Source organism: Vicia villosa, linkage group LG2, assembly GCF_029867415.1.
Source record: "Vicia villosa cultivar HV-30 ecotype Madison, WI linkage group LG2, Vvil1.0, whole genome shotgun sequence".
Taxonomy (NCBI): Eukaryota; Viridiplantae; Streptophyta; class Magnoliopsida; order Fabales; family Fabaceae; genus Vicia; species Vicia villosa.
In genome coordinates this window covers 87865275-87892275 of record NC_081181.1, presented here as the reverse complement: position 1 = coordinate 87892275, position 27001 = coordinate 87865275, and the positions used below count along the sequence as shown (strand labels likewise).

General features: G+C 36.6%; 1 protein-coding gene across 1 annotated transcript; it reads left to right on the top strand.

Annotated features, from left to right (window-relative positions):
• Positions 1–3101: 3101 nt before the first annotated feature.
• On the top strand, positions 3102–3671 carry LOC131649526 (uncharacterized). Its single transcript, XM_058919286.1, has one exon. The coding sequence runs from the start codon at positions 3102–3104 to the stop codon at positions 3669–3671; it is 570 nt and encodes a 189-aa protein (XP_058775269.1).
• The last annotated feature ends 23330 nt before the right edge of the window (positions 3672–27001 follow it).

Sequence of the window (27001 nt, the reverse complement as noted above, 5' to 3'; positions counted from 1 at the left end):
AAATCGATCCGATTACACCTTTAATTATTAGATGATATAATCTATTAGGCAAATGTTCTAACTGATTAGATAAGTCAAAATTTTGCGTATATCTATTTTAATTGCTCATATTTCATAGGGCATAACTTCAAGATATTCTTAAAGGTAATTTCTTTTGGTAAAAACGTTTTGAAAATATTTTAGTCTGTATGCTTTAGCAATGCGCTTTTACGATAAATTACTTATGCTTTAGGCAGTCAAAATGAAATTTAAAACAAACAATATATGGCAAACGAATAAGTTATAGCTCTTGGTTATTATATCAAACCGACATAAATATTTTTTCTCTCAATTATTAACAAAAATCGAGAAGTATGTGGCACGCTACATAGCTTTTAAAATAAAAGTTATTGTTGATAGGGATCGAACCAAGAACATTTTCAATTGTCCCTTCTGTTATTCTGAAACCATATCAACTTCATATTACTCTTCATTCGATAAAAGTCTCCTCGGATAGCCATCACGTTTTTTGAAATACAAGTTAATGAAAACGTGACTCAAATTAGTTTTTCAGGACTAAATCAAATCACAAATAATTGTACTGCCACCGTCTCAAAATAAAAAAAATTTTAAGGTTGTTGCACACCGAATAAGAAAAATAATGAGTGAATAATTAAATGTAATAATTTTATAAAACTGCCCTTAACTACTATTGGTTGTCATAAAAGAAAGTATGATATAATAGCTTGAAAGTAGTGTAGAAAAGGGTAATGTTGCTAAAAAATAATTTAATGTTGCATTGAAAACATAAAAAGACTCTTATTTTAGGATAAATTTCTTTACCTATCAAAACTCTTATTTAGAGATCAAGGGAGTATTTGTAATTTATTGATGCAAAACACCCTTTATTATTAAAAGACATAAATACATGAAAATTCTCTTTAGAAAAGAACATGGAGGAAACATTGACAAAATAAATGAGCATCCAATATCGAGTAGCCACACTACAAGTGGTAAATGGAATCAAATAAGTTGAAGTGTGTGACCTAACACTTAGAGGAATTTTTCATTCTTACAATGACAGGACAGGATTATAAGAAATTGAGTAGGGATCTTTTGCAAGAATTCTCAAAATACCATATCCTCATTTCCTCTTGCCAAATAACCTGACTATGTTCATTGTGCAATGATAGAAAACTAACTTCATGAATGCTTACAATCTCTCTCTACTTTTACTATATATAGATCATTAGCTAGGCGTTGTCATGAGCAAATTAATTATTTGTTGATTGTATCTTAGAGTTCCTTTGAACGCTTCATGCATGAGACTATCTATTTGGTCTAAAGTCCATTAGAAAAGATAGTTCATTTTTCTTCAATGAAGTGTTTGGGGGAACTCTTGGATTCATCCAACACTACTACACATCTTTGAATACCAACAGGTGAGTAATGTGTTTACAGAAATTAAGAAACTGTTAGCAAATTAATGTTTATGTTGATTTTCAAATTTGAATTATATAGAAGTACGGTTGGATCTTACCTTGAAAGACTTTGAGTAAGTAATTTTGCAAATTATTCAACCCAATTATAACTTTTATGAATTTATTAAAAATTCTCTATTATATTTATTAGTAAATTTTGGTATGTAATTTTTCTTTTTGAACTTTAACTCGGTTCTTTGTTGTTGTTGAGAGAACTTGGGTTCTCCTTTTTCAATGGAAGTTTCTTGTTTATAATATATATATATATATATATATATATATATATATATATATATATATATATATATATATATATATATATATATATATATATATATATATATATATATATATATATATATAGACGTACGGTTCAACTCACCTATCAACTTCTTTATTTTCGTTTTCTTGTTCCTCCATGAAAATTTGAAATGTTCTTACAACTTGTATTTTTCATTTAAGAAATATATGTGTGGGTCCAGAGACATCTTGAAGTCTTGCAACACTCCCAAACATGAAAATCTTGATTTTTCTACCTTTTGTAGTAGTAGTTTCTACCATTTCCATTTCTTATGCTGTTTTTCTTTTGAATTAAACCCCTTTTAATGTGTACTATTGTCCTCATTCACTATGGGTTTAGGAGCTTTATAATTTTTAAGATTAACTTCCCTGCACATCTATTATTATCTATATTAAAACATACTCCAACATATTTGGGACATAAAATTATTTTTGCCACATAAAATCATTTTTATCACATTTCTCATATTTCTTTGTAGAATCTTCTAAAATGTATCTTTATTTTTCAAAAGTCAAAATCAGATTTTACACCAATGAAATCATATCTAAAAAATCATTTTAATTATTTCAATTACATAAAGTATGAAAATAGACTAAACACAACCATACAAAGCGTGGGTCATATTCTAGTTTTAAAAATTCTTTGCACACTCTAGTTTACATTTTCTCTGCATTTTTATAATTTCTAGCAAAAAAAATATCTCAATTAGAGCATGTATTGTTATAATTTCTATTCAATTTTCAATTTTAATTGTTCATCATATTTTATCTATTTTTAATTTCATTCTAGGCTTACATTTACTACTTCTAAAATTAAAATTATGCTTGCTTTTAACTCAAATATGTGTGAGAAGTTGTATCTAAATTTTGGATCAAGAGAACTGTCCAAATGATAAATTCTCATGTAAGCTTTTAATTCACTATCTTTTAACGAGTATTTGTGTGCTCGCTTTGGTATTTTTTGGGTCTATAATATATATTTCTAAGAAAGGTTAAAAATATGACTCATCCCTATTGGACACCCACAAAAATACTCACAATAGATAGGGTAAAAACTAACAAATATAAATACGGATATGAACTCAGATTATTATCCACTAAAATAAGCGGGAATAAATACATTACTATATGAAAGAAGGTTCTTTTCTTTAGGACAAGATTATACGCTGCCAAAATTAGGTGTGATCCTTTTATCTATTCATTTATGCAAAGGACGAATTTTTAAAACAAATTGAGAAATGAGAGTTTACGTGAGTGGGTCAAAGGCATAAATCATAGTATGAAGTTTTCCTTTATAAATATTTTAATCAATCTAAAATCACTTTAACCAAATCACTACTAATGGGAAGTGTTTCAATTTCACCTTTCCTCTTTGTTATAGTGGCGAAAGGTTTGAAGGGATTGGTTAATAAGGCCATTGAAAATGGAGATTATGTGGGATGTAACGTTAACGGAAAATGCTTTATTGACATCCTTCAATTTGCGGACAACACTTTGTTAGTAGGGGAGGGAAGTTCGAAACATCTTTGGGAAATCAAGTCGGTCTTGAGGGATTTCGAACTTGTATCGGGTTTAGGGATCAACTTTTATAAAAGTAAACTTATTGGCATCAACATCAATCCAAACTTTTTGGAGGTAGCCACGTCGTTTCTTTCTTTGAGGAGTCCGCTATTGTTAAAGTTTAAGAAGAGGTTGTCGAGTTGGAAGGGTCAGATGCTTAGTTTTGGGGGAAGGATAACTCTTTTAAAGTCGGTGTTGGGTAGTCTAGCTATCTTTACACTTTCATTTTACAAAGCTCCGATGAAAATTATTAGGAAGATCACTAAAATTCAAAGAAATTTCTTTGGGGCGGATTGGAGGATAGAAGAAGGATACATTGGGTGTGTTGGAAGGATGCTTGTCTTTCGATAGATAAAGGTGGTCTCGGTTTCAGAAGAATAGAGGATTTTAACTTGGCTCTTCTCAATAAGTGGAGGTGGAGAATTTTAGAAGAATCTAACGCTTTGGAGTATAACATTTTGAAGGTGCGTTACAAAGATATTAATTTGAGGGTTGTGAACGGAGGGGGCTTTCTAGAAACTAAAGTTTCTAAATCTTCATGGTGGTATGATATCTAAATACTCATGGTGGTCGAATATCAGTTCTTTGGATAAAAACCTTCGGAGGATATTTTTTCTAGAAATTATAGATTTTGCGTTGGAAATAGTTATCCTATCTCGTTTTGGCACTCACTTTGGTTGGATGCCAGTATTCTTCATGACTTTTTTCCCATGCTCTTTTCTCTTTGTGTTTTACATGATGTGTCAATTCCCAGTATGGGAGGGTGGTACAACGGAGAGTGGAGGTGGGTGATTTTTTTGGTCTGAATCCTTGTATCTCATTTTCACGTTGGCGTTAGTCCCCGAGGTTAGAATTCTGTTAAAAAACGCTGACTGGGCTAACGTTACTGATGTGGAAATGATTTACATTTATTTTTTAGCTTAATACGTGGAAACCTAGTCATGTGGCCATTATAAGGAGAACAAAATCAAAAAGGGGTCATTTTCTCACATTCCTCCTATCTTCTTCCTATTTCTCAGATTTCTTCATCTTCTCTAAATTTTGAATGGCAACATCGAGCATAGGTGATTGAACTGAGTCTCAAATCCCAATTTGTGGTTGCAATAAATCAATGAGGATGTTCATCTCAAATTCAACCGAAAACCCTAAAAGAAGATTCTGGAAATGTTCAAATTTGGGATTAGGTTGCAAGCTATTCATATGGGATGATGAACTTGAACGCAACACATCAACTGAACCCAGAAAATTAATTGGATGCAATTGCTCAGAGGTAGTTCAGGAACTAGGTTGCATCATTAAAGAAATTGAAACCAAGAAAAAAGAGAAGATGAAATTGAAGTTGGAAAACGAAAGGAAGAAGGCCAAACTGCTCAAGCTTTTGTTGACTCTTTCATGGTGTTTGTTCTTTGTTTACCAGAAATGGTAGTGAGATTCAAGTTGTTTGTTGTCTGTAATGTTTTTCTGTTTTAGTCCCTAGAGGAAAAACAAATGTGTGTATTTCGTCCCTGTTAGAATCAATTATTAACTTAATCAGTACTTGAAATAGTGTTCTTATATTTCATCCCTATTTACTAATGATTTGTTTGAAGTACATATCTATTTGTAAATGGTTTGTTTGTAGTAGAACATAAAGGCTAACAAGACAAAAATGGCACATAATTATGTCTCAAAATACTTAAAGCATACTTAACCATAACGATGTTTGATATCTCAAACTTACATAAAGCCAAAAATGGCATATAATTATGTCTCAAAATACAACAAGATACACCATGCATAAACCAGTTTCATGGTACATATCTCAGAATTACATAAAGTCAACAAAGCCATATATTGGCCAACAAAGTCAAAAGGCAATAAGACAGTTCCATAAAAAGCTTCTTAATCAAGACAGTTCCATAGGTTGTGATGGATCACTTCCCGCTGTTTTGAGTTTCTTGGTTTTAAGCACCCTTGTCCTGTCACTTCTTCTCAACTCCAACATTCTTACAACTTTTGGTTTTGGTGTCTTCTTTTTCTGCAAATTATAGAATATTAGATATACAACCACATCATCAGTAATGCAGTCAAAATATTAGCATCTATAATAAACTCAACTGGTTTAAGAACAGTTGGAGTAGTAGAAACAGCGGCAGTTGGCACATCATCAGCAGATGCAGTCAAAATATAGTCTGGGGAAGAAACTTGTACATCATCAGTAGGTGCATATGTAAGTGATGATGTTGCTCCAGTTTGTGCATGTGTATTAGGGCCAGTTTCAAATAGTTTTGGTTGAGATTGACTTGCCTCAAATGGTGCTGCAAGATCTGCAGCAAGCATTTCAAACTCAGGGTCAACATATGTTTGTGTTACATTATGTTGAGGTTCAACTCCTGCAGTTTCAGCATTGGTGGCCTGAGTTTGGTCTTATGTTGAAGCTTCAGCATTGGTAGCCTGACTGTGGTCATTTCCTGCAGTTTCAGCATTGGTAGCCTGACTCTGGTCATTTCCTGCAGTTTCAGCATTGGTAGCCTGAGTTTGGTCATTTGTAGCAATTTGAGAATTACTTGGATTACTTTGAACATCAGTCTTCTTTGGCTTTCTCTGTACAAAGAATTCAGTTAAAAACCATTACACATCAGTAACCTTAATAATAGCATATGCCAATTATAGACAACATCAATACCTTTCTTTTTTGAGCCTCAGGGTCAACTTCTTTACTTGTACAACTTCTTGCATTATGGCCATGTACACCACACCTTGTGCAGCAGTAAATTGTTTGTGTCCTCACCTTATTAGGGTCCTCATCAGGTTCCCTCCTCCTTAGCTTCTTTGGCCTTCCAGGTCCTCTTTTATAAGATGGAGGCAACATCTCTTCCATGTCAACCTCTGGCCACATGTCTTGGCCATTAATTGGACTTACACTATAGGTATAGCATTTAATTAGCATAAGCAACTTTGGAATAATAATCATCCACAAAATCCTCAGGCCTTTGGTTCTTAAACCCTAGTGCAGCTACTGCATGTCTACAAGGGATGCCCACTAGCTCCCAAAAGTTACAAGTACATGTTTTTTTAGATGTATCCACAATAAAACTATTCCTGGTATGGATATGTTCAACTTGCCACAAAGTGTCACCAGACCAATTTGGTATCCAATTCCCTGCATGTTCCACCTCTTTATCCAACCTTATTCTAGGTCTAGGCATTATCCTATGTTTCCATCTATCAACCCTTTCTCTTAAGCTTGCATTTCTATTCATGAGGTAGTTTCTTATCCATTCACACATGGTTAATATTGGTTTATCTCTAGCCACTAATATAGTGCTATTAAAATCCTCAGACACATTATTCATAAGCACATCACATCTAGGATAAAAAGAAAATGCATGCTTACACCAAGATTTAGTAGGTATGGTTGACAACCACTCCCAAGCCTTAGCATTCAGCTCCTTCAATTCTTTCATCTTCACCTCCCAAGCTTGGATATATGTGGCTTTTGCAGCTTCCATCATTAAGTCTCTAATCTGTGTCCCTCCCCCAAACTTCTTTTTGAAATTGGCATATAAATGCCTAAGACAAAGTCTGAGTTCAACCCATTCAAAGAGTTCTTCAAAGACAGGTATCAGACCCTGTAAAAAGACAGGGATGTTATACAAAACAAAATCTACAATCAAGGATGATATCCAAAAAGAAACACATAGTTAGGGATGAGATCTAAAAAAGTTTACATTACCTTTTGTTGGTCTGAGATGAAAACCCATCTCTTATCTTGACCAATAACCTCCAAAAGCAATGTAAGAAACCACCTCCATGACTCCTTTGTCTCAGTTTCACATACACCAAATGCTATGGGATAGTATTGGTCATTTGGATCTCTACCAACAGCTATAAGAAGAGTCCCTCCATAATTGGTCTTGAGATGACATCCATCAACACCAATGAATGGCCTACAAGATGTTGTGAAGCCCTTCTTAGCCCATCAAAGCAAAAATAGAAACTGCCAAATCTTGGTTGGAGTGTAGGTGCAATCCTTGCCATATCAATTTTACAAGTGTTCCCCATGTTAACTCTCCTTAATTATGTAGAGTATCTCCATAAAAGGTTGTATTGTTTCACTGCATCACCTTCAATCAATGCCTTTGCAATTTGTTTAGCCTTCCAAGCCATGCTCATAGTTATACCAACAACAAAGTTACTCCTTATTTCAGAGTCAATATCACGAATCTTCACACCATCAGAAGATGTCATTCTAGCCGCCACTGTTTTAGCAACCCATTTGGAACTAGCAAAACTATTATTCAATACCCTACCACACGTGTGACTTCCAACCCACTTCTTCATTCTATACGTGTGTTTATTCCCAACTTTACTTACTAGTGCTAAAAATCCACATTTGCCCTTGCAAATTACCCTTACTCTGACTTTGTCATTTTTTACAAACTTGATCTCCCTCCCATTCAATATAGACCATTCAGTAATTGATTCTTTAAACTCATTTAGTGATACAAACTCCAACCCCACTTTGAATTTGTAATTCTTGCTCATATCCTCCTTCTTAAACCTTGGATATTTTTGGTCCTTCTCCCCATCAGATGCATCAGGGTCACTGCTATCAAGCTCATCACTAGCATAGTTTGTCTCCATATCCTTATCCACACCACTTGTTGACACTGCATTGTCAACACTAATTTGAACTTTCTTTGGAGTAAGCTTGTGCTTCTTTGCTGGAACTTTCACCCTACCTTTTTTGCTATTTGTTGAGTCTTCATCAAAGCAGTCATCCAACCCAAGAGCCCTTTCATTATCGATGTCATCAAATGATAAACCATCAGCTTCAAAGTCACTATCCTGACTGTCCTCACTATCCTCAGCATCCTCAGTTTCATCACATACTTGTAAATCATCACCTCCACCATTATCATTTCCTACTTGTACATCATCACCTCCACCATTATCATTTCCTACTTGAACATCTTCAAATCCACCAACATTATTGCCTACCTTCACATCAGCACCTCCACCAACATCGTTTCCTACTTGAACATCTTCAACTCCACCAACATCGTTGCATACTTGTACATCATCACCTCCACCTATATCATTTCCTACTTCGACTGCATTGCCTTTAAGCTCGACATATAAGTTGACTACAGATTTCATTTCTAAAGCATATTGATATACATCGTGAGCATCCACATCACTGACCATCTACTATACCTATCAGCATCATTGTTATACCACCATAACCAATATTCTGACTGCTCAAGACCGAGTATTTCTTTCACAATGCCCGTTGCTTCAAATAAGCTCCATCTATTCGGATCGATTTCTAATGCATGCTCATTCCCCCCACTATAATATACAATACAGTCCCTAAAAAACCTACCCCCGTAATGAACAATCATAGCGAAATCCATGACTTACAGGTTTCAACAAAAGATAATGAGCAGAAGTAACTCACCTATAGAACCAAGAACAAATAACGAAGAACAAATAACTGAAGCGATTGCGTTACTTGATCATGAAGTTGAGCATTTCTCCATCTTCATCCCTTCGTTTCCTCCAACCCAGAAACAGAGATTCTAATTTCATCCAACATTCTTAACCCTAATTTAGAGGGACTAAAAGCAAATGTACATTTCTGAATATTTGACATTTTTGGTAGGAAACTAATATGTATACACATGTGCAACATATTAAGCTAAAAAATAAATGTAAATCATTTCCACATCAGCAACGTTAGCCCAGTCAGCTTTTTTTTAACAGAATTCTAACCCCAGGGACTAACGCCAACGTGAAAATGAGATACAAGGATTCAGACAAAAAAAAAAAATACAAGAACTAAATTCAAAAACACGCTAACTTACAGGGACTAAGGGACTATTTAAGTCTTTTAAAAAATAGAGCACGTTACGACCATCAGTAATGTGCCCAAAGCCATGGCCAATACCGTGGCCAAAATGTGCCTGGAATTTCCTCCCGTGTACAAAACCGCACGCAGTACAGCATGCATGCATGGTATGTCCAAGATCACTTTTATTTAGCTATGAATTTGCATTTTCCTACAAATTAAGTTAGCACTTTTTCATGTAGAAGTGTAGATAGATACAGATGCAACCACTGAACCTGGACAAAACAATGAGCAATGGGGGAAATGAGACGTGCCATACCGAGTAGCCACATGCATGCTATTATTCCATGTTTAAGATTCAAAGATCATGCAAGTGTTGAATGGAATCAAATATGTCAAAGCGTATATGATCTCACCATATTACAACAACAGTAGTCTTGTAGATATGATCTTCATTATACTACTTTTACATGAATTTTAATCATACAGTGACAGGACCATATTAAAAGTCGAAGAGGGAACTTTTGACAGAATATGAAAAAATTTAATTGCTTTAGCATGATGTGACTCTACAATTGCAGCTTACAAGAAGAATAAAATTTTTCCATAAACATCATATTGCCAAACATCCTGACTACGTTCATCGGTCAGTTATACAAAGCTTACAAATGTCTCATTACTATATTTTGATAATTAGCTATTCGTTTTATAACCATAGCAGCAATATCTAGCATTCTAACTTCTTAATCATTTGTTGTTTGAATCTTAGAGTTCCTTTGAACGCTTTATGCATGAGACTATCTATTTGGACAACAATCCATTAGAAAAGATAGTACCATTCTTCGATGAAGTGTTTGGGGGAACTCTTGGATGCAGCCAACTCTACTACACTTAATTGAATACCAACATCGTTCAATTCACCAACTGAATTTTGGAATTCTTTAATGATTTGTATGCATGACAACAGTAGAAGTGTCTTGTATTAATTGCAAACTCCAACTTTCACAACTAATTAAATACTTCACTTGTTATTGAGGTAAGTGTTCTATATGAGTAATTTGAATAGCAAATGTTAACAACATTTGATCAAGCACTTTGAAAAACATGAGTGTTGAAAGAGTATTGTGGTGTACTTTTCGTTTATATCGTATCCACAGGGATTATTGCGATATCACCGCCGTTCTATAGCCTATTTTGTCTTGAGTTAATGTTACTTTAGTTTTGGATTTGCAAAAGATCATTTAACAATTTTAGTAGCAAAGAGTAAATTTATGAAAGTTCTAAGTTAAAGAAAATGTATCAAGATTTGATTTCATCAACCTAAATTTGTATGTTTCCTTATAAATATATGCCTATGAACTTGCTAACGATCAATATAATTACGTATCGACGTCTATATCGTCCGTGTCCGCAATGATATAGCTAGATTTACTGTATTGTTTAACCGACGATTTCTCCACCGTTTAAACAATACAAGTAACGTTTTAAAAACCGATACTTAGTAAACATCAAACGCTAAATCCATGTCTGCAACTTATAGTTTGAAAGATGATAAGTTAGGTCTAGATACAAACATTGATGTCTCAAACATTTATACCATAGAAAAGCTTTAATAAACAAACTAAACCATCTATATTGATCATCACTTGTTCATACACAATATATTCACAAGAGATACATACAAAAGGTTAGGAAGATTACATCTTATCTTGATACAAAAGAGATTTAGCTATCCATGAGAATGGTAGCTTGCTCAAGAAGTAAAGGATGAAGATCAACAAGCATCAAAGGCGATTAATCGACGATCAAGGCTTCAAATCTTTAACTCTTAGTTTGCTACAGTGTTTTGTGCTCTTCTTTCTCTCTAAAAATATCTCTCTATATATCTCAAAGTGATCTGGCCCATAAACAATTAAACAAAGTTTCGCAAACCGCTTTCCAGCAATCCTTGGTTTTGGTCTTGGAACATCTTCAAAGCCCTTTTTCCATGGTCCAAGCTTCCAATTATCTATAAAATCTACAAACTCCAACACAGATTACAAAGATAAGAACTATTCAACAATAATATAAATATAAGAATATATATATATATATATATATATATATATATATATATATATATATATATATATATATATATATATATATATGCCAAATGATAATAAAATACTACTATTAACCACAAAAAGACTTGAGAGTTACCAAAAATTATCTAAGATATTTACACAAATTGGTAACTAACAACTCTCCCCAACTTAAACCTTTGTTTGTCCTCAAACAAAACAAACACAACCAAGAGATCACAAGCTAAGACAAGAACAATTGGGTGGTTCAAATTCCATAAGCACACAAGTAACATCTTACCTTTACTAAAATAACACCATGATGCAGATACTAATACTAAATATATATTTGATGTCAATAATTCCTAAAACAAAATAAGTTCAAGATTGAATCACAACCTACACACTTCTCTAGTAAGAGACAAAATTGAGGATCCTAACACTCACACAACAATGCCGCCAACATCCAGAATCAATTATGCGTTCATCTACACAACATTTATATAAAAAGCGTAAAAGCAAGAATCACAAAGACTTTAGGGTTGAAACTTGGCTTGGTTAACAAGGAAGGGTCATTTCTCAAGGCAATTGAAACGAAAGGGTCAATTCCTAAGAGAGCATTCAAATCACGATTATATCCACACATCCTTATCAACCGATCACACAATTTTATTGCTCAAGAGTTCATCACTTTTAATATAAAAGACACTAGCTATGAACAAAGCTCTTTTCTTTTTCTTTTCCTTTTTCTTTTTCTCTTTATTTTTTTTTCTTTTTCTCTCTTGAGCAATCATTTATTTTCTTCTCCCCACCAATACAACCAAGATAATTTTTTATTCTCCCCAACTTGAATATTACCACCACATAATCACGAATGCTCCCTATTCTAAGGCGAAAAGGAATCAATCCTAACCACGTTTCATGGTGCTTTTCAAGGTTAAAAGAAAGTCATCAAGATTCAAATCAAAAATCGGCAATTATAAGGCATGACATGATACCGATTGAATCTTGGAAAAACGGCTCAAAGTGGTTAGCAAATACTCACACACTCACCGGGTAGGTTATATTTGGAAGAGAAGTTATACTCGTAATGCGAAACAAAATGCTTTGATCACTTTCATGCTTTACACAATTAAATAAAAACGCAAGATTAAACATAATAAACACGAGTTAAACGCACATTGTTGGTAACCACAAAATAATATATATATGTACAATGGAAAGGCTCCTCACACTAGTTTAAGAACTAAAATGATTCATTATTGAACTATATTTGTTAAAGAAAATATGACATCTAATTTGTACAATTACAAGCATCTAATTCATGGTATATTAAAGAAACGGTAGAAATGTACCTTGTACGTACTAATTTCACATTATATCATCACCGCCCCAATTGGTTGAAAAAGCTTGCTTCATCAAGGAAGCACTTTCACAAGAACAACAACAAAAATTTAAAACACAATTGCAAAAGTATATAGAAATATAAAGCAATTAAACTAAAAACTTAATAAATTAAAAACAAACACCAACAGGTGTCAAAATATCCAAAATACCTCATCCTTTAGAAGGATGGAACAAAACATAACAAGGCTTAAGTCAAAATAATAAAAAAAAACTAGCAACTAAACATACTAATGAAAATACTAAGCATCAACCAAAAAGAACTACTCATCCTCATCCTGGAGATTTTCTTCCACATTCTCATCATCGCCACCTTCCTCCTCCTCAGGAAATGGACTGACCTCAGGCCAATTAGCATAATCTACCAAGTCTTGGCGAGAACTCCAAGGATGAGCCACATGGGGCTCCATCATCTGCAACCTCAGCTGAGACATAGAGTCATGCATAAACATGAATGCTCTCTGATGCGCCATATGAAATGCCAAGTTCTCCTCTCTATCAGGATCACTACGGCGGCGAGCAGCAGCAACAGGAACAGCAGTCAACCTGGATAAACAATAATGCTCAATAAAAGTATCATCAATAAAAGTGTCAATAGACACAAGACCCTCAGAAGGAATCTGCACTCTAGCTTTCTTGCACAGATTCATGATCAAACCCGGGAATATCAACTTGCAGGGAGCACGATTGTAACGCCCGGAAAAATAAGTATATACTTGATTTGGACGTTTGTGACGTTTATTGGAATTTTACCGTTTTTGGAGTCGTTTCAGTCGGTATTAGTTCGGGGTGGAGGACTAATATTTAATTGAAGGTTTTCATATTTTTGGTACTAGAAATATTAGTTAGGTAATATTCCGCGTTTTGGGGCGTTTGAACGATATTTGAGCGTAGGGGCATTTTGGTCATTTCCGCGGGATAGATATTTTCTTTATAAGAAAGAAATATTGTGAGAAAGGAGAAAGGGATGGAAAGAAAGAGAAGAGAGGAAGAAGAAGAGCAAAGAGGAAAAACAAGAGAAAGTGGAGGATTCTCAACCGAATCGATTGCCGATCGTCACAATAGCAAGGTAAGGGGGTGAATCTAATTTATCTTGGATGTATGATTCTTATAGTCTTGTTCTTGTTATTGTTCTTGTTCTTCTTGTTCCAATTTCCACAATTTTCTTGTGTGGTCTTTGTTTGATCTAAGTTTGTTTGAGAATGATTGTACAATGATTAAATTATATCCTTGTTGTGTTATGGTGATTGATCATGTTTGTTTTCCTTTTCCATGGCTTGATTGAGTTTGAATAAAAAGTTAGGTTTGAGATAGATTGATGAATCAACCATGAAAAGTTTGATGTTAGGTTGTTTCTATGGTTTGTATGTGTTGTATTGGTGTTATAATGATGTTTTGGAGTGGTTTTGGTGAGTATGAGGGGTTTGGAACCGTTCTGGTTCGTTCTGGTTTTTTCTGGGTTTACGTAGGTCCGCTGAGCGGAGGTGGGTCCGCTGAGCGGAGATTCTTTTGCAGAAAAATCTTTGTGAGGGTCCGCTGAGCGGAGCTGAAGCGGACAACAGCATTTTCTGTTTTTCCAAACTTTGAAACCTTGTAACTTTTGATCCGTAGCTCCGTTTCGTACGCCGTTCGAAGTGTTAGGAAGCTAGTTGGATGTTCTATATGATAGTATAGGCTTGGTTAGCTTGTTATTAATTAGTTATGAGGTGTTGTTGATGAAAACACATAATTGTTTATATGCGCGATATGATTTGTAAATAATCATAGTGCTTGGCTGTAATTGTTAATGATGTAGGATGTAGTAGAGGTTGGTTGATTTTCATAAATGGTTTTGTGAACTAGTGCATGATAAATCATGATGATGTGTTGTGTGAATGTTATCGTATTGGTACGAGGTATGTGATTAGTTGTCGATAACATGAGATCATGTTCATATGTGTTATGTATTAATGAATGTTCATTCTTAATATGTGACAATGTTTGGTTGTTTGTTAATAACATGATGTGTGGCCTTATGGCAAGTAATTGTTGTTATGAGAATGATGTATTATCATTGTTGAATTGTTGTTATTACAACTTGTTGATGATGTATTGATGGAGTTGTGGGCCAATGGCCAATATTAATTTCAGGTGATGCAATTATACGATCATTTATGCCGATGTGGCTAGTATGTTTTGACGGTGAATGTGTGTTGTGTGCTTATTAATGCCTGTGTGGTAATTATGGTGTGATGTAATTGATAACGATGTTATTAATCGGTGATGTATCCTTTTGGATAGAATATAAACGATGTAACGTGAGTGTACGATCGTGTTATATTGTTGATGATGTTGTTGTCGTGTAATAGAGTCATATATTTGCACAGCATAACATTTCAATACGTTAATGGCGGAATGCTGTTAACAGATGGCCTGCGGGCATTGGTGACCAGTAGGAGCTTAATGCTCGGTAACGGTATATTAGCCTGAGTGGCAAGAGGTCATCAGTGGGAGCTGCGTGCTCCATGACGACAGCCTGCGGGCTTCCTGAGTGGAATAAAGTCCCAGCATAATGCTCGGCAGGTGTCTTTGTCATAATGACAAGGAGGAGTTTTACTCCGGATTTGGTACCACATGCATATGCATAGTCGAGTCTCATTCATCATCGTCAGTCTTTATAATTTATGTTACCATTCATGTGTCGCATTACTTATATATTGATTGTGGTTGACTTAGTGGATTACTTTGTTGTATGATTATTGATGATACTTGTTGGCATTACTATAATTGTCATGCTTTTATTATGAATTATATTCTCACCCTTCTACTGATTTGATGCTTGAGTGGCATCCTGCAGAATAGCCGCTTTGGGAGTCTTTTGGAAGAGGTAGTTCTCCAGTTGGTCTTGTCGGTCGCTCTGGTACGTAACACCGGGGAGTCGGGAGTCTGTTGTTATTTATTTGTATATGACTCTTTGAACATGTATATGTGATGATGTGCTGATGTGTATAGTAAACGCTTTATTTTGGAAAACTCCTCTTTGAGAGTGAGAACTATACGTATATATTTATGTTCATATCTTCCGTGTGTTATGTATCATTTTATTGGCAAGTGTGTATGCTTTTGGCATCGCTGATGTCCGTTTGTTTTCTAGGTGTGTGTTTGGTTACTTAGTGTAACATCCTAATTGTGTTGTATGAAATTTTAATACTCTGATATTTTCTTGCCTAAATGCTTTGGGTAGAATTGGGGTGTTACATTAGCGGTATCAGAGCAGGTCGGTCTGTCCGTCCAGTGTTATATAATGTTGTTTAATTCCTCAGTACGTGATAAGTGTGTGGAGCACTGTCAGTACTTGTTGTGCCTCTAGTCGGTTGTATGCAGGAGTGGTTTGAAGCTAAGTGGGGGAGAAGATATGCTTCTCGGATATGTTTCAGTTGCAAGATGTTAGTATGCTACTGAGGGCAGCAGTACTAGTGTTGTTGGAATTTGTTGTTTTCTGAAGTGAAGGCGACTTGGACTTAAGACTTTGGTTGTTAATCAAGTTGGAGTGTCACGGAGTAGATGTTGGTTAATTCTAAAGAATGGAATTTAGAGAGTTGTGATGCTCTAACGCTACTGATGGACTATGAAGTTGTTGTTTGAGTAGCCTTGTGTGAAGTGTCGTTGTTGGATCAATGATTAAGGAAAGCATTGTGGTAGACTTTGTTGTAGGAGTTATTGACGTTGTTGGAAACGTTCTGAAACTCGAGTAAGAATTAGGAATATGAAGAGATGAGTAGGATCTCAGGAGTTTTGTTTTGAGATATTGTTAGAAGTGTTTTGGTACGTAGCTACAAGACGTCGGTGTTAGCTTGTTCAGATGATCTTGGGAGATTTGTGAATTATGGAATCATAGTGCTTCTGTGCTATGAGCAAAAGTTGGAAAAGAATATTATTATTGTTGGTACTGATAGTTTATACTCTATTATGATTGTCGGCTACCTATTGACAAATTGAGGACTTGATCACCCTTAATCTCTTGTTGATAGTAGACGGAATCGTATTGGACGTGATAGGCTTATCTGGCTAGTTTGATAATATTGGAAGTGAATGAGTTGGTGCAAGGTGGTACGACGTTGTTTATGATGTCGACGACTTTGGATGTCCTTGAGAAAGAGCAATTGTGGGAATTGCGGATAGTTGTGCATATGTATAAGTGTTTCTTGAAGGTTTAATTGATTCATTGTCGAAAAGAGGAATTTTGTCTTGGAGTTCTGTTTTGACGGATTTAGTTCCTAGAACTATTGTGGTGTCGAGGGTTCCGTATCGGATGCCAACTTCTGAGTTGGAAGAGTTGAGGAGTCAACTTAAGTCTTTTCTTGCGAAGAAGTTTGTTCGTTCGAGTGTGTCTTCGTAGGGTGCATGTGTTTTGTTGATTAAGAAGGAAGGTTCTACGAGGCTTTGTGTCGATTTTAGACAATTGAGAAAAGTGACAATTAAGGAAAAGTATCCACTTTCGAGGATTGATATTTTGATGGATCAAATTGGTTTGAGCTTGTTTGTTTTGCAAGTTTGATTTGAGGTATGGGTATCATCAGTGTGAAGATGGTCATGCTAAGTACTTGAGAATTTTTTTGTCCGTGTTGGGAAGAAGGAGTTGTTTGCTAAGTTTCCTTGTGTGAGTTTTTGGTTGAGTGAAGTGAATGTTCAAGGGGTAAGTGGAGGTTTATGCTTTTATGCGAGTTAAGATTTTTGAAAGGATTTATCTGTCACAAGATTTAGAGTTGGCAGTGGTTATTTCTGTTTGGGAAAATTGAATGCACTAATTTTTCGGATCTAGATTTGTGTGTGTAAGTGACTATAAGAGTTTGAAGTATTCGTTTGATCAGAACGAGTTGAATATGAGAAACCATTGCATACGTCTATGTTGATGATTCGAGTATTGTGATTGTTGAAACAGTTGTGAGATTTGAGTTTGGTTCGTAAAGTGACTTCTTCAAGTGTTGAGCTTCATATGTGAAAGCTTACTTATGGTATTCTTGATGAGATTAGAAAAGGTCGGAAATCGGATTTGAATGGGTTGATAAGATGACATTTATTAGTCAAAGATAAAAATGGTGATCTTCGGATTGATAAGAGCAATGTCAAGGGATGTCATGATCAAGTTTGTATTCCTAATGTTCGGATTTGAAAAGAGGACTTTGGATGAAGTGCGTCATAGTAATTTGAGTATTCATCCTGATGCTACTAAGAGATATCAAGATTTGAGAAGGTCATTTTTAGTGGCAAGGTAATGAAGAAGGATATGAAGGGATTTGTTTATTTGTGTTTGACTTGTCAGGAGTCGTCTAGTTTGATGTAACTGTTATCCATTCCTGAGTAGAAGTGGAATAGCATTTCTATGGATTTTGTTTCTGGTTTGCCGAGGACGTCGAGTAATTGTGAGGCGATTTGGGTCATTGTGGATATATTGACGAAAACTGTTCACGTTATTTCGATAAGAATGGATTAACCGATGGAAGTACTGGCGAGTGGTATGTTGATAAAATTGTTTGTTGGTTTGTTTGTTTGCATGGTGTTTCGAAAGGTATTGTTTAGATTGAGATCCGAGGTTTATTTCTAAAATTTTGAGAAGGTTCGCAAAGTACCTTGGGTACAAAGTTGCGTCGAGTTTGGTGTCTCGTCCTCAAACGGATGGTCAGACTGAGAGGACGATTTGGTCACTTAAGGATCTATGAGGGCTTGTGTTGTGAAACAAGGATGTGTTTGGATTAGCTTTTTGCCTTTGACTGGATAATAAAAAGACTTTTGTCTGGTGTGCAAGCTGACACAGCATATTAAGAGGTTGAGTATGTTAAGAGAGAACAATGAGTTTCTGGTGAATACTAGAAGGAGTTGGAAGTTGGTTATGAAATTGGTAAATCTGTTTGTTGTGGGAAATCAGAGTGCGCATCGGAAGCGTGAAATGACGCGGTTCGTATGTGTACGAATTGTTAGAGTTCAAATTATGGACAGTGGATGTGGTAGGAATTATAAGACCACCATATGTTTTGCTTACATGTTTGGCTGCTATGTCTTGGCACGGTTGTTTGGATGTTGTGTGACCGGGATGTTGGTGTTCTAGTTTTGTAGAGGCTCTTCAGAAGCTGTATATGTCGTGGAGCTTTATGTCCTTATCTAAGACGATGTCTCGTTTCCATGGTGATGGTTCGAGTACATGTAGCTAATTCCTTGGATGGGGGATTAGAGGTGTGTTGCCTTTGATGACGGTAACAATATGGTTGCGGTTTGGTTGACAAGTGCATTGTATGGGCATTGCATCTTGTTCTTGTTGGTTGTGTCTTGGTTATTTCTTGTGTTTTGGTGTTAGTCGATGAGTGCATTGTATGGGCTGTGCATCTCGTTGTCGTTGTTGTGTTTTGGTTATTTTGCTTTTAGCTAGAGTGGTTCGTTGTTTGGCGCTGATTGTGTCGTTGCTTTCGTGGCTTGATAGTTGGTTAGTCGTAGGCGAGAGCGTATCCAGGTTTGTTTGTGTTTGGGATATTTCCGAGGACGGAAATGTTCTAAGTGGGGGAGAGTTGTAACGCCCGGAAAAATAAGTATATACTTGATTTGGACGTTTGTGACGTTTATTGGAATTTTACCGTTTTTGGAGTCGTTTCAGTCGGTATTAGTTCGGGATGACGGACTAATATTTAATTGAAGGTTTTCATATTTTTGGTACTAGAAATATTAGTAAGGTAATATTCCGCGTTTTGGGGCGTTTGAACGATATTTGAGCGTAGGGGCATTTTGGTCATTTCCGCGGGATAGATATTTTCTTTATAAGAAAGAAATATTGTGAGAAAGGAGAAAGGGATGGAAAGAAAGAGAAGAGAGGAAGAAGAAGAGCAAAGAGGAAAAACAAGAGAAAGTGGAGGATTCTCAACCGAATCGATTGCCGATCGTCACAATAGCAAGGTAAGGGGGTGAATCTAATTTATCTTGGATGTATGATTCTTATAGTCTTGTTATTGTTCTTGTTCTTGTTCTTCTTGTTCCAATTTCCACAATTTTCTTGTGTGGTCTTTGTTTGATCTAAGTTTGTTTGAGAATGATTGTATGATGATTAAATGATATCCTTGTTGAGTTATGGTGATTGATCATGTTTGTTTTCCTTTTCCATGGCTTGATTGAGTTTGAATAAAAAGTTAGGTTTGAGATAGATTGATGAATCAACCATGAAAAGTTTGATGTTAGGTTGTTTCTATGGTTTGTATGTGTTGTATTGGTGTTATAATGATGTTTTGGAGTGGTTTTGGTGAGTATGAGGGGTTTGGAACCGTTCTGGTTCGTTCTGCTTTTTTCTGGGTTTACGCAGGTCCGCTGAGCGGAGGTGGGTCTGCTGAGCGGAGGTTCTTTTGAAGAAAAATCTTTGTGAGGGTCTGCTGAGCGGAGCTGAAGCGGACAACAGCATTTTCTGTTTTTCCAAACTTTGAAACATTGTAAATTTTGATCCGTAGCTCCGTTTCGTACGCCGTTCGAAGTGTTAGGAAGCTAGTTGGATGTTCTATATGATAGTATAGGCTTGGTTAGCTTGTTATTAATTAGTTATGAGGTGTTGTTGATGAAAACACATAATTGTTTATATGCGCGATATGATTGGTAAATAATCATAGTGCTTGGTTGTAATTGTTAATGATGTAGGATGTAGTAGTGGTTGGTTGATTTTCATAAATGGTTTTGTGAAATAGTGCATGATAAATCATGATGATGTGTTGTGTGAATGTTATCGTATTGGTACGAGGTATGTGATTAGTTGTCGATAACATGAGATCATGTTCATATGTGTTATGTATTAATGAATGTTCATTCTTAATATGTGACAATGTTTGGTTGTTTGTTATTAACATGATGTGTGGCCTTATGGCAAGTAATTGTTGTTATGAGAATGATGTATTATCATTGTTGAATTGTTGTTATTACAACTTGTTGATGATGTATTGATGGAGTTGTGGGCCAATGGCCAATATTAATTTGAGGTGATGCAATTATGCGATCATTTATGCCGATGTGGCTAGTATGTTTTGATGGTGAATGTGTGTTGTGTGCTTATTAATGCCTGTGTGGTAGATATGGTGTGATGTAATTGATAACGATGTTATTAATCGGTGATGTATCCTTTTGGATAGAATATAAACGATGTAACGTGAGTGTATGATCGTGTTATATTGTTGATGATGTTGTTATCGTGTAATAGAGTCATATATTTGCACAGCATAACATTTCAATACGTTAATGGCGGAATGCTGTTAACAGATGGCCTGCGGGCAATGGTTACCAGTAGGAGCTTAATGCTCGGTAACGGTAAATTAGCCTGAGTGGCAAGAGGTCATCAGTGGGAGCTGCGTGCTCCATGACGACAGCCTGCGGGCTTCCTGAGTGGAATAAAGTCCCAGCATAATGCTCGGCAGGTGTATTTGTCATAATGACAAGGAGGAGTTTTACTCCGGATTTGGTACCACATGCATATGCATAGTCGAGTCTCATTCATCATCATCAGTCTTTATAATTTATGTTACCATTCATGTGTCGCATTACTTATATATTGATTGTGGTTGACTTAGTGGATTACTTTGTTGTATGATTATTGATGATACTTGTTGGCATTACTATAATTGTCATGCTTTCATTATGAATTATATTCTCACCCTTCTACTGATTTGATGCTTGAGTGGCATCCTGCAGATTAGCCGCTTTGGGAGTCTTTTGGAAGAGGTAGTTCTCCAGTTGGTCTTGTCGGTCGCTCTGGTACGTAACACCGGGGAGTCGGGAGTTTGTTGTTATTTATTTGTATATGACTCTTTGAACATGTATATGTGATGATGTGCTGATGTGTATAGTAAACGCTTTATTTTGGAAAACTCCTCTTTGAGAGTGAGAACTATACGTATATATTTATGTTCATATCTTCCGTGTGTTATGTATCATTTTATTGGCAAGTGTGTATGCTTTTGGCATCGCTGATGTCCGTTTGTTTTCTAGGTGTGTGTTTGGTTACTTAGTGTAACATCCTAATTGTGTTGTATGAAATTTTAATACTCTGATATTTTCTTGCCTAAATGCTTTGGGTAGAATTGGGGTGTTACAACGATCACCATGGCGAGTTCCACTCAAAGCAACCCTCTTCAGCTCATTCGCAATAATGCGAGTAATATCAATCGACTCATGCTCTATCATACGAGCAACCAAAGCAGGAGACTCAGCAGGCAAAGAAGAAGTGTGACTCCTAGGCCTCAAATTATGAAGGACCACTGACATGAGAATCTGAGCATTAGTAGTCAACACTTTTCTAGAGAACTTCTGGGGCTGCCCTGAAGGATTAAGATCATAAGAATGCCCACTCATACACAAAACCTCCCTCAGATGCTCCCAATCAAAATTTCCCCGTGCCAATTGCACATGATAACCACACAGCTCATCATCCTCAAAAGGCAATGGAGTTCCAAGAAATTCACGGATTGCCTGACGAGAAAAGTCGATTTCCTTTCCACGCACCCAAGTTTTAAACTCATAGGCCACACCTTCAACCGGAAATTCCTCATTTGGCACGGCATTAGCATAAAACTCTCTCACAATCTCCAAGTGAAACTTAGGTGCAGGCTCACAAAGTTTAAGCCAACCATACTCCTCAAGGGTGTTATAACACCACCCATAGGTTCCCTCAGGATTGATTCTAACAATTCGCTCTGGCCACCATGTCCTAACCTCTAGTTTCTTGTACCTTTCCTCTTGGACATGACTCTTAAATCGGTTTTGATTAAACGGAATAGCCCTAGGTGCTTGAGAAGAGCTGCCACCTTCGGTTCCGGTCTTTCGCTTCTTAGAGCCTAAGAATTTCGGTCCCATCTGAAACAATTAGGAAAACGGCACCACACAACCAACATGTTAACACAAAATACAAAAATAAACTACTAAATTAGATTACAACTGCAAAAGATTACTCCCCCTGCATCAAACAAAAATAGGCAAAAGAGGGAATTTTTCTGAAATTCCCAGACCGCGCTAAGCGCGCCTACCGCGCTAAGCGGGCTCTGGGATTTGCAGAAAAAATTCCCTACGAAACAGGGTTTCCTCCATACTTCAAAACACCCAAAATCAGTTTTAAACACAAAATAAAGCAAAGGAAACCAGTTATATACTATGTTTTCAACACATTAACCCTAACCACATGGATTTATTCCTAACTAAATGTGAAAACTAGATAAAAGGAAGATAAAGTAAAATGGAGAAGAAGATGATGCTTACCTTGGTGATGATGAAGATGAAGAAAAAGCAAAGACTTTGATTGCTAAGCAAAGACAAAAATGGAGAAGCAAAGAAAGAAACAAATTTAGGAGAGCAAAATGAGAGGAATGAGGCAACAAGACCTCAAACCCTACTTCCCTCACTTTAAATTCGTGCTGGGCCGGGTCAAGGACAAAGGGCCCAAAATTTCAAATATATTTTTTTTCTGAAAACCAAACCGCGCTAAGCAGGGTGTTAAGCGCGCTAAGCGCGCTTCTCTCTGGAACTAAGGGTTCAAAAACCTTCAAAGCGCGCTAAGCGGGCTAGGAGCGCGCTTAGCGCCTGTGACAGAACACAGAAATTTTTTTTCTTCTACCAACAAGTGTAACTTTACCGGTAGGCTGATTTTGGCTCGACCAGAACGCAAAAAAACATAAAAGGTAAAAAACACAAAAAACAAGCTGAATATATACAAATTGGGGTGCCTCCCAATAAGCGCTTTGTTTAACGTCGGTTAGCTCGACGGTCAAAGGCAATCAAGGATCACCAAACGATAAAACACAAGTTTCACGATTAAAATCGCTCCCTCGATAAACCTTCAACCTCTGACCGTTAACTACCCATTCTTGCTTTGATTTTTGGTCCTCTATCACAATAGCCCCGTGGCTTCTAACCTCTTTGACCAAAAACGGTCCGGACAATTTCGACTTCAACTTTCCCGGAAAAAGTCTTAACCGGGAATTGAAGAGTAACACCAATTGTCCTACCTGAAAATCTTTCATTCTAATCTTACTATCATGATAGAATTTGGTCTTTTCTTTGTAGATAGAATTAGACTTGTAGGCATGCAATCTCATTTCTTCTAACTCATGAAGTTGGATTTTTCTTTGGTCACCACACAACTTGTGGTCAAAATTCAAAAGTTTCAAGGCCCAGTATGCCTTATGTTCTAGTTCTACGGGAAGGTGACAACTTTTACCATACACCATTTGGAATGGTGTAAGACCGATCGGTGCTTTGAAAGCTGTTCGATATGCCCACAAGGTTTCATCTAATTTCATCGACCAATCCTTCCTAGAGCTAGACATAGTTTTTTCAAGAATTCTCTTAATTTCTCTATTGGTCCTCTCAACTTGCCCATTAGTTTGTGGATGATATGGAGTAGCCACCTTGTACTTTACTCCATATTGCTCCAACACTTTTTCAAGCGGGGCATTACAGAAATGAGATCCACCATCACTAATTAACACTCTTGGCGTGCCAAACCGCGAAAATATATTTTTCTTCAAAAATTTTATCACGGTCTTACCATCCGCTTTGGGTGAAGCAATTGCTTCCACCCACTTAGACACGTAATCCACAGCTACCAAGATGTATTCATTTGACATTGAGGAAGGGAATGGTCCAACAAAATCAATGCCCCAACAATCAAATACTTCTACTTCTACAATACTTTGGAGGGGCATTTCCTCTCTTTTCCCTATTCCACCAGTTCTTTGACAACTGTCGCATGAGGCAACATGGTGGTAAGCATCTTTGAACAAAGTAGGCCACCAAAATCCCGATTGAAGGACTTTTGTGGCCGTCCGCAAACCATTGAAATGACCACCATAAGGCGAATTGTGGCAATGCCACAAAATGCTTTTTGTTTCCTCATCCGCGACACATCTTCTTAAGAGATTGTCACTACTCAAATTAAACAAGTGAGGCTCATCCCAAACATAAAAATTGGCATCGTTCAAAAACTTTTTTCTTTGATTCCAAGTTAGATCCTCTGGTATCCAGCCAGATGCTTTGTGATTAGCCATATGTGCGAACCAGGGTCTAACTTCTTGTACCATGTACAGTTTTTCATCAGGGAATTCTTCCCTCACTTCTTTTTCATTGTTTGTCACCTCGGTATTCACTAACCGAGATAAATGATCCGCAATCAAATTTTCTGTACCTTTCTTATCTCTTACTTCAAGATCAAATTCTTGAAGCAAAAGAATCCACCGAATAAGCCTCTGTTTTGAATCAGGCTTGGTGAGAAGATATTTGATTGCGGCATGATCAGTATAACACACCACTTTAGAACCAATGAGGTAAGAACGAAACTTTTCCAATTCAAATACAATTGCGAGCAATTCTTTTTCGGTAGCGGCATAGTTAACCTGTGCCTCATTTAAAACTTTGCTCGCATAATGTATAGCATGGAATTGTTTGTTCTTCCTTTGGCCTAAGACCGCACCAACCGCATAGTCACTAGCATCGCACATGAGTTCAAACTCAAGCGACCAATTAGGAGCGACAATTATGGGTGTGGTGGTCAAATTCTCTTTGAGTTCTAGGAAAGCTTTTAGACATGATTCATCAAAATTAAATTCCATACCTTTGTTGAGCAAATTACTCAAGGGCTTTGCGACCTTGGAGAAATCCTTGATGAATCTTCTATAGAACCCAGCATGTCCCAAAAAGCTCCTTATGCCTTTCACATTCACCGGTGGAGGAAGATTTTCAATAACCTCGATTTTTGCCGGATCGACCTCAAGCCCCTTTGAAGATACCTTGTGGCCAAGAACAATCCCATCCGTTACCATGAAAGTGCACTTCTCCCAGTTGAGAACCAAATTTGTTTCAATACATCTTTCCATCACCACATCAAGGTTTTTCAAGCACAAGTCAAATGACGACCCGTACATAGAAAAATCATCCATGAACACCTCGATGCTTTTCTCGATCAAATCTGAGAAGATAGCTTGCATGCACCTTTGAAATGTTGCGGGAGCATTACATAGTCCAAATGGCATTCTTCGGTATGCAAAAACGCCAAAAGGACATGTAAAGGCAGTTTTCTTGTGGTCCGCCGGATTCACTGATATTTCATTGTATCCCGAATAACCATCCAAGAAACAATAGAAATTTCTTCCGGCTAACCTTTCTAACATTTGATCCATAAAAGCTAATGGAAAGTGATCTTTTCTTGTTGCTTGGTTCAACCTCCTAAAATCAATACACATACGCCACCCGGTCACCGCTCTCGAAGGAATCAACTCGTTCTTCTCATTTCTCACAACCGTCAATCCACCCTTCTTAGGAACCACATGCACCGGACTCACCCATTCGCTATCGGAGATTGGATAAATCATCCCCGCCTCTAATAACTTCACAACCTCTTTTCTAACAACTTCTTTCATGGTTGGATTTAATCGCCTTTGAGGTTGTGCCACGGGCCGAAAATCATCTTCTAACATAATCTTATGCATACAATAGGCCGGACTAATACCCTTCAAGTCGGATAAAACCCATCCTATTGCTTCTTGATTCTTTATCAAAACCTCCTTCAACCGATGCTCTTCCTTGCTAGACAAACCACTATTAATGATAACCGGCTTAGTAGAATTGTCACCGAGAAACACGTATTTCAAGTGAGAAGGTAACACATTCAACTCCACCTTTTGCTCTACAACTTTAGGTTCATCTTTCAACTCTTCAATTTGAGTTTCAAATGGATTCATCTCATCACAAGCCTCTAATTTTCTCAAGCAATCTTCAATTTCTTTCTCTTGATCTTTGGTGAGAACTTCAGGAGCTTCCATTAAAGTCTTCTCAAGAGAATTCGACAAGTGCATTTGATTCTCCACTTCCATAATATCCCTTTCGGTAGCATCGATTCTAAAACAATCATCATCATCACTCGGATGCTTGATGGCTTCAAAGAGATCAAGACATAATTCTTCATCTTGGTACCTTAATTTCATTAAGCCATCATCAATATCTATCATCATTCGGGCCGTCTTCATAAAAGGCCTTCCTAAGGTCAATGGTATATCAGGATCTTCTTCCATGTCTATGACAACAAAATCAACAGGAAACCAAAATTTGTCAACCTTGACAGGCAAGTCTTCCGCAACTCCATGAGGATGAGCTGTGGATTTATCAGCTAATGATAACGTCATTCTAGTCGGCTTCAAGTCATTAATTCCTAACCTTCTCTCCATAGACAATGGGATCAAATTAATGCTAGAGCCGGTATCCACCAATCCTTTGCCTATTTGAACATTTCCAATAGACACCGGCAAGGTTACCCGTCCAGGATCATTTGATTTAATCGGTGTAGTGCGTTGAATTAACGCATTACAACAAGAGCTCACCGTTACTACCTCCAGATCCAA